Below are 9,882 nucleotides of genomic sequence, written 5' to 3'. Positions count from 1 at the left end.
ATATTGTATCTATCTTATATTAATATTATATTTCTCATAAAAGTATTATTTATTTAACATATTGGAAATCACATCGTCAATTAAACGATTTTAATCATAGGAAAACTATTTTTTTAGAGAACTGATTTTTGGCACGTCAACTACCTCAATGATTACAAGATTTAAGTCATATTTATCATTTGTTTTTTTATCTTTTATTTCTATTTAAATTTAAAGGATTATTAGGCTTTGAAATATTTATTTCTCAAATTATCCGCTGCCAACTTAAATTATTTTCATGTGAAATTATATTTCTTGGTTATTCGATGAAATCCAAATATTTGAAACTTCAAACCTATTTGATTTAAAGTATTTCTCGTACCAAATTTTTTCTCATGAAAGAAAAACGTTTGTTTTCTTATGAAATAATGATGAAAAATTACAACAAATAATTTTCATAATTAAATGTTTGTATTACTGTCTCTTCTTACTAATTACACAGACACAAAAAAAGTGTGCGGATCTGGTAACAAGACACACGTATTCCTATGGATTTTGGAGCGCTGAATTCAAATTCGGTATCAAAATTCACCCATCACGTTATGGTTGAGCCATAAACTCAAAAAATGACGAAAAATCATTCACTGAGGTAAATAAATTTCAAAATAATGCCAGTGATGCAAATTTTCACTTCAAAACCATGTCGACAACTGTGAAGGATTAACCCTTGCCTGATATCAACTTATTTAACATAACTTTACACAACAGAACCTGACCTCACCTAACCTGAATTAACGGAGATTTATTGAACTACACGTAAAGCTCTGGAAGCATATTTTCCCAGTAGCAAATGTGTGCTACATCGAATGGGTCAACTCAAGCCTAACCTAGAAATAAATCTAACCTAGCCTAACCTAACCTAACCTCACGAAACACAATGAATTAACAATGAATTAGCAATGAACTAACAGAGATTTATTAAACTACACGTAAAGCTCTGGAAGCATATTTTCCCAGTAGCAAATGTGTGCCACATCGAATGGGTCAACTCGAGCCTAACCTAGTACCTTTGCGGTACCGTTTCATTCAGCTTCGGCTTAACCTACATAGAGGTTTAACCTATCCTAACCTAACAAAATCTGACCTAACCTAACCGATTATGCTGGCAACCCTGTTCTTGCGTACTTTCATATTTAAGACTGAGAACACATTTAAGACTGAGAACCGTACGCTTGCATAGCTACACGTGTGGTTGAATTTCATTCGGCTAGGTTAGGTTAGGTCAGGTTTTGTTAGGTTAGGATAGGTTAAACCTCTATGTAGGTTAAGCCGAAGCTGAATGAAACGGTACCGCAAAGGTTTTAGGTTAGGCTCGAGTTGACCCATTCGATGTGGCACACATTTGCTACTGGGAAAATATGCTTCCAGAGCTTTACGTGTAGTTTAATAAATCTCTGTTAATTCAGGTTAGGTGAGGTCAGGTTCTGTTGTGTGAAGTTATGTTAAATAAGTTGATATCAGGCAAGGGTTAATCCTTCACAGTTGTCGACATGTTTTTGAAGTGAAAATTTGCATCACTGGCATTATTTTGAAATTTATTTGCCTCAGTGAATGATTTTTCGTCATATTTTGAGGTTATGGGTCAACCATGACGTGATGGGTGATTTTTGATACCGAATTTGAATTCAGCGCCCCAAAATCCATAGGAATACGTGTGTCTTGTTACCAGATCCGCACACTTTTTTTTGTGTGTGGCTGTGTTATTTAAAATTGATGAATTTTATAAATCATGTCTATTTTTCGAGGAAAGCATTCTCAACAACTCTACTGTTTCCAATTTAGAAAATAAGTAAATAATAATTGGATATACTTATTTTAAAAAAATATTGTCTCCTAAAAAATTGCGCTACCAATTTATGCCATACAAAAGTTTACTTTTAAAATTGAAAACAGTTTCAGGAAAAAATAAGCCATAATTTTTTAACGTTCAACGATTTCTAAAAAAATGTTGTAAAGCGATTTTAGGCAAAAATTCAGTTGCAAAAACAGGGTTAGAAAACATTTTTCGCATCTTCTCAATATCTTGTCAATACGAATTTTCGAATCCTTGAAACTAACAAAAAATTCGACCATAACTTGTTGACAAAATTTGAAAAACTTTGATACTTGGTAAGATTAAAAATAGAAGGCTGTGAGACTTGAATATTTTTATTTCAAGTTTTTTGCTTGATTATGATTGTATTATTTACAAAGGTCTGCCTTTTTTTAAAGGTGTCGCTTGTCGCTGTTTCAGGAGGAATTGAACAACCAAAGATTCAATCTGTGATTGGTCTTTTCCGAAGAGAAAGTGTTGGTACTTCCGATACTTTAGATTCACATGAAATAGACGAATGCGACGAATACACAGCGATGAGATTCGAAAAAGGTGGCAGCCCTTCCAACAAGCCAAGTAAGATCCTATGAAAATGGATCAGAAACAGATTTTGTAAGCATGCTAAGGTCACCGGCCGTATTATGAAACAGTGTCCGTTTTTATAAGAAACTAAATCAGAGAAAATGAAGCTTTTATATTTAAAGGAAAATTTTTAAGTATCTTTATTTCACAGCATTTTCAAATTGTGAAGTCATACGTACCTGAAAAGCAAATGTCATCGGTTTGCAAAAATTCTGATAATTTAACATACTTACATGAAAAAAATAAGATTGTTTATTTAAAAGCTTTTGAATTGTAGAATATATTGCAATTTTTATTTTACTAATTACTTTTTGATATTTTTCACAATGAGACAGAAATCTCAAAGTCACTCTATTCCTTTTTTATTGTTCAAAGTGTGAATTTAAACATTACTAGATCCTGATAATAAAATAATTATTGTACACATTTCATACGTTTATAGCGATACAGTTATGACGGAAACTTTGATTCTTTTATTCTTGAACAGAATAAAATTCAACTTTAGTTAATTATTTCTGAAATATTGATTTTAGGTAAAAAAAAAGTACTTGAATTCGCGGTACTGCGAAATTCAGTACTGTGAACTCCCGCTATTGAGTACGTTTTCTCCCCGATAGTGAGAACAACGCTATAACCCCTTCTCCCCCACTACTCATTTCTATATTTGATGATTTCATCAAATGTAAAATTCACTGTTCATTCTACAATGATTTCATAAATAAACAATTATATATTTCTTTCTTTAATAAATCTTTTTTTAATTATATTTCCATATATTTTTCACAGAAAAAAAATATCGCAAAATTCGTCAATCTACTTGTACTTAAATCACGAAGATTTTTGTATGTAGAAAGGTACACAGAAAAACGCTGGTGTTAAATTTGTTGCAGCTCAAATTTCATTGGGCTTCCAATGATCATTTGAGAGTTTTCAAGTCTCAAATGTAGTCCTCTAAACGTAGGTGCCCATGTGGGCATCTAGGGGAAAGTATCATTTGGAGACTGAATTTGGCTCATGCAGAGTTGTGAAGTTCTGAACCGCGTTGTCAGCCACCTGAATACCTATCAAAGCAACTATTTGCTTTGCAATATTAGCCTAAATAATTGTTAATAAGGAAACCAATTGAAACAATATTTACCTAATTTTCAAATTTCTTTCATTTAATAGGGCGTACCAGTCACTTAGAATAAAATTATAACTTCCTAATGCAACTTCCAAAAGTTAGGTTAGTCATGCCCGTCTACATTTAAACTAAAGCCGGGATGTATAGAGAAAGGCATGACCGTCTACATATACAATAAGGTATTTTCACTCCAATCACTAGCTCACTTCACTTCGTTGAATACTGAGGGGATAACAATTGACCAAATGCATGGGAATCGGTTAATTTTTTCTCTATTTTTCTAATATCTTCGTAGAAAGTAATTTTTCTGTATAAGTGCAATCGAAAAATGTTTTTTTTTCAGGGATTATTTAATGCAATAATAAAATGATAATACTTTTCATTCATGCGTGCGTTAGGATTGAGCGCTGGTTGTCTACCCTTTGAAGCGCGGTTCAAAATTACATTGAAAAACAATTCTTGTAATTTAAATAAATAATTATTAAAATATACACAAGAATGTATACAAATTGTATAACTTTTGATTTCAGACAAGAAAAAAAATGTATAACACATATATTTGATGAATAACAGTTTATTTTCATTGAATTTGAAGGAATAACTAATATTTCTCAAAATATTTGTTAATAGATACATTTTTTTAAATACCATATGATATTTTAGCAGCTTGATATATAGAAGCTAATTGCAGAATATAATAGTGATAATATTTTAATAATTCTAAAACAAAATTTCAGATTGTTCTTTTCGATTTAGACGTGACAAAACGAGGCCCTAACGCAAGCGCAGTAGCTCAGGGTGCCAACATTGGCATCATTGGTCCACAGTACAATCCGGAAAAATAAATCAAATCAGCCGGCAGAAAAGGGTTGGGATATGAAAGCTTCAATTAGGTATTTTCACTTCAACCATCAACTAACTTCACTTTCTTAAAAGCTGAGGGGGAAAAATGGATCAAATGCATGAAACAAAACTTTATTTCTGTAATATATTTGTAATTAATCATCATTATTATTATTCTATTAATTCATTAAATAGTAATTAAAAAATAAAAACTATTTTTTGAAAAAACTTATATAGAAAAAATTACCTTTAACGACGATGTTAGCAAAATAGGGCAAAAATGAACTGAATCCTATACATTTGATCCCTTACTTTCCCCTCAGAAATCTATGAAGTGAAGTTAGCTGTTTATTGAAGTGAAAAATCCTAATAGGCTTTTATCTTATCAGTTTGAATGTTCCCGCCGCTATATTTGAAACATTGCAATGTTTCATGAAACTCCCATTATGCAAATTTACATCCCTATTTAGTCGCTGGTCAATGATAGGAAATAAAAAGTTAGTTAATTATTATTATAACTTACCTGCTTATTAACATCTGTTTCACTCAAATAACGACCGACCAAATGATATTGACAGATGACTTACAATTTGTAGACGACACTTCACGTTGCGCTGGATGAGAAAAAACAGTGTCTAAATGATGCTTTTCCCCTAGATTCTCCGAATGAACCTGTGTGGCTCAAATTTGTTGCAACTTTATTGAACACCGATTTCGGTGTACAATGGAGGATCGGCGATTTTCTGTGTACAGTAGATGGAAATATAAAAATATCCTTATTTTTAACGTATATTTTTACTTAAAAAGTTGCAAAAGCGAACAATCCTTATTTTATTAAAAGAGTCTCCTTTCTTAAAATCGAACGTTAACGCAGAAATGACATGGTTTTTTGTATACAAAGAGACAAAGCGAAAAGAGACATCGAAATATTGTTATTTGTTGTTCGACTTTTCTGCGATATTCAAGAACGATTTAAGAAACTTTTCGCACCACAATTTTCGATAAAGTCGTTCTCTCTTTTTCTTTGGGTTCCTCAGCTTCATTCTCGGACTCGTCTTCGCTTTCAGGAATCGTTAAATTCAATCCCGTGTTTTCGTTGATAATCTGCTCGTCAATTTTTTTTGGTAAGTCGCCAAGTACTCGTCCTCTTCGAATCACTCATCAGCGTTCAATAAAGAAATTGTTTCCCCTCCTGGAAGATTATGAATAAAATAAAAAATCGTGTCAAGGCCGGTCGCATGTTGGACAACTCTCTGATTGCACGAATTCTTCTCAACTGAATTGGGCAACAAATTATTACAGACATTTACTGAAGTGCTTGGAGAAAGCGAATACCAAGCATGAGTGAAAATTCGCAACTTTCGAAGCACATCCCATTTTTGGACGAAAATTTCCACTTCGTTCTTGTCATTGTACTCGGAGACCAACAATTCTCAAAGAAACGCTGTCCTGTAACGCCTTTTTGTGATAAAAATTACTCCCATCTCAATCGGCTATATGAGACTCATGCAGTTAGGTGGGAGAAACATGACAAAGCATTGTTCGTCGATCTCATTGAGTTCCTCGGCAAAAAAATGAGTTCTTGAGTTGTCCAGAAACTGAAGGAACCTGTAATAGTGCAGAAAATTATAGAATGGAGATAAATGGTTTTACTGGAAAGCCGTTAATTTTTTTAATTGAAACTTTGTTGTTATGCCTCTCATTGGGCTTCCACGCTTTAACCGCTTTCAAAAAGATGTTTCGCTACTAGACAAAAAAAATTCGCTCGTCATCCAGGCTTTTTTGGTTCCTCTGTATTCGCAAGACAAATTGGTGTCAGCTTTAAAACATCGGGGCTTTTGAGCGGTACCAATGCCAAAGTGGTGGCACGCGAATGAGCCGGAAGCGTTTGCACGTAACATCACTGTTATGGGTTCCTTTTTCTGTTTATGGCCAGGCACTTCAGTTTTGGACCGAACAGCAGGAGTTTTCTCAGACAACGCCTCGTTTTGAAGTTCAGTTTTATCAGCGTTAAGTATATTATCCAGGGGATATCCTCGATCTCGAATCAGCATCGTCATTGCTTCACTGAAAACTCGGCTGCTTTCGCAATCGGATGATGCCTTTTCACCTTTGGTTTGGAGAGTCCGAATAGAATGACGTTTCTTGAATCTATCAAGCCATCTTTGGTTGGCGTTGAAGTTGACTTTCTTCGGGATGGAGCCAACATTTTGCAGAATTTCAAACACGATCAATGCTTTTTCATTTAATAATTTGCCTGACACGGGCTGGCCAGACATTCGTTTTTCGCACAGCCAAGCATAGACAGTGCATTCTAAGAGGTCCCAGTCATTTATCTTCAATCGTTTTTGCTCTATGCTATCCTTCATTCAGCTCTATTTTCGAAGCCTTTTCCTTGATTTTTTCTTGCTTAATGCGAATTGATGCAATCGTCGATGGCTTAACGTCATATTTTCAGCACAATTCATAATTTTTGATGCCCATTTCGAGTTCTTGGAGGATCAATAATTTTGTATGGAATGAGAGCTTTTTTTCTTCGTCTAAAAATAAAAATCGACTACGTTACAGGTTATCATTGACACCTTTTACTTTTTAGGGATTTTTTGCGTGTAAATACACCAAACTCTCGCATTCAGTCACCCCGCTCTCAGCCTTCCTAGAACTGCTGGCTCCATCAGTTTCTCAGGGGAGCAGAGTGAGAGCTGCTGCGACATTATGTATATAGATATATATTCCTATTAGAAACGAGTTAGGTGGCGCTCACATTTTACGTTTCTATCCCCAGGAAACCAGTCCAAGGCTATTTGAAGACAACCCCCGACACTTGACTGAAAGCGCGAGTTTGGTGTAGATTCTTCACATTTGAAAACACAGCTAAAAAAATGCATATGGTTTTACGGTGTGGATTTTTAGATTCATAATTTTCAATTCATAGTCAAATAAATTTAAATTTAAATTAAAATAGTCGGACGAGTGGGGTCCCCTCACGTATTCTCAGTATTGAGGTCGGGCTTGCGCAAAATGTTCGCAGTACCGGAACTCGAATGTATATATAATCAATAGCTATTACAAAGGTTCTTTAAATTTTTGATATCGTGAATTATTAACTAAAATGTATTACTAAATGTGATTTTTGTTTCGAGACATGAAGTATTTATTCACTGTTCATGAAGAGATCAATAAAAAAGAAGATTTGTAATATTTGAACAAATACTTATTTTTAAAAAATCAAATATCTAGCCTGTCATCAACATCTGTCTCATAATACGGCCTTATAGAAGCGTCAGCAATAGGCTGGCAAAAAATTGAAATTTCTTTGACAGCACCCGCTTATTTTGTTAGGTTTAAAAAAATGAATACGCCTTTTTTAATGTTAAAAGGTGTCGCTTATCCCTTGAAGTTCCCCAACATAATAACATGGGGAAAACACGTGTTTTTAAATTTCGTCCAAAACATGAAAATAGATGATAAAATGCAGACTATACTTTTATGATTTGATGAATGCTCTTCAAGAAAATGATTCCATCATTAATTTGTATTTTCATGGAATATTGTTAATTAAGGGTATTTTATTGATACTATGGTCTATTTAATGAACTTGGGGAGTGTGTTTTTTTTATTAAAATAGATTTATAATTATAAAGTTTCAAAAAATTTAAAGTTTTCAAATAAATTAAATTAAAATTTTCTGTACGAATTCAACCTTTTAACGGTAAAAGCTAGAGAATCGTGCTTTTTTGATAACTTTTTAACCATTTAAAAATGTGAATAGTGAATTATTCAATTTCGGTACATTATGTAACAAAGTCAGTAATCACCCGAGGAAAAAATCTTCTCGCGAGTACAGTAATTACCCGAGGGAAAAATTTATTTTTGTCACGTGATGCACATAGTATTTTATTCCACTCTTGACCATGGCTACCTTTTGGCCTTGAAAAGCTGGTCCGACGCATTTTTGTATAGCTTTATTTGCGCCAAATTTTTTGTTCTAAACATTTTTAAATAAATAAGAGCAGTTAAAAATAAAGAATATATTTAAAAGTAAGATTTCACATTTATTAATTAGGCCATATTATTCAGAAAATACCGCTGGTTTGCGGTATTATAAGATAATCATTTTTAAACGAATAAAAATTGGATGGATTCAACGACACAGAGGTCGTTAATCAATCTTCTTAGTCATCACTCCAGACGAAGAGCTTTACAGATTTATCATATCATAGATCACACAAAAATACGCAAACTGATTGATAATCCCATATTAATTAATTATTTATTTCCAAATTGATAGATGATAAAAAGACTCAAGCGAGGCGACGTGGCTCGATGATGGAGCTCGGGGCCATAGCATCAACAGCGAAGGAAAAAAGCAACAAAGGATCTCAATCTCTACCCGAATATTGGAATCCTCACCGATTGCGATTTACTTCCTTCAGTTATTCTGCGAAGGAACCAGCAAGTCTTTCGACCGCTTTGATCACCTCTTCGTCCAACTCTTCGGTGGACCTCGAAGAAGAGGATTGACCAAAAACAAAGGAGTTGCTCTCCCTCGAGCAACTTCGTCCCCGATCTTTGTGGTCTAAATTGCTCGGAGGTCCTAGCTCTCCAGTCTAAAAAATGCTATTTTTTCACCAACTCACATCATTCTATCATAGGATACACCTAAATATAAATTAACATGTAAGACCGAAATTACTACGGTGCTTAAGGACGGAACGATAACAAAAGAGTGCGAACGAAAGATGAATGTGAAAAAGAGAACGCATTTTTCATGCTAAACTCACGCAAAAAATTAATAAAACAAGGATCCCGGGGCATAAGGGCCTAAACTAATTGTGTTTACAAAGTCATATCTGATATCCAGTTAGATTTAGAAGTTGGTCAAGATTCATTTTTGATCTTTTTTTTAGTGATGCAAAATCTTAAAGGTAATGAAGTAGAAATAGTATCAGACACTGAATGCCTGAAATAATAACTTCATTTGTTAAGAAATTTAGAGTACATAATTCTTATTGATTTAAAAATATTCTTGGGTGCAATCAAAATAAACTTTAAGGTTACAACCATTTTTGACATTAGTCATCCAGCTTGAAAGATTCTGAATATAGGTTTACAATATTTCTTTCTGAACTAACAAATTTTCAACCCAAAGACAAATTTGTAATAAAAAAGCTGGGTTTTCAAGTTAAAAAGACAAAAGTTTAAAAACATGTTAACAAAATAATTAAAGCTTTAGACAAATAGCTGAATTTTTAATCTAGAAACGTAAATTTTCAAACAAATGCTTGAATTTTCAAACGAAACAGACTAACAATGAACCAAATATCTGAATTTTCAAAGCCTAAAAGAAGATTATTTAAGGCCGTATGAAGAGTGAAATCTCCTACAAAAAAGGTAATTTTCGACGACAACGCCGAACAACAATAACGAAATTTAAGCAAATAGTTGAACTTTTAATTATAATAGACGAATTTTTAACCAA

The 9,882-nt window shown here is 33.4% G+C and overlaps 1 protein-coding gene across 2 annotated transcripts in view; it reads left to right on the top strand.

Moving 5' to 3' along the window:
• LOC117167352 overlaps positions 1 to 9,637 on the top strand; it is an 18,672-nt gene extending 9,035 nt beyond the window's left edge. For both annotated transcript variants that reach the window (XM_033352221.1, XM_033352220.1), the window contains exons 5-6: positions 2,273 to 2,428; positions 8,692 to 9,637. In XM_033352221.1, the coding sequence (XP_033208112.1) occupies positions 2,273 to 2,428; positions 8,692 to 8,924 (389 nt within the window). In that variant the 3' untranslated portion in view covers positions 8,925 to 9,637. The remainder of the gene's footprint in view (positions 1 to 2,272; positions 2,429 to 8,691) is intronic.
• The last annotated feature ends 245 nt before the right edge of the window (positions 9,638 to 9,882 follow it).

The sequence above is a fragment of the Belonocnema kinseyi genome, chromosome 2 (genome assembly GCF_010883055.1).
Source record: "Belonocnema kinseyi isolate 2016_QV_RU_SX_M_011 chromosome 2, B_treatae_v1, whole genome shotgun sequence".
In the NCBI taxonomy this organism is placed as follows: Eukaryota; Metazoa; Arthropoda; class Insecta; order Hymenoptera; family Cynipidae; genus Belonocnema; species Belonocnema kinseyi.
This window is presented reverse-complemented; position numbering and strand designations above follow the sequence as displayed.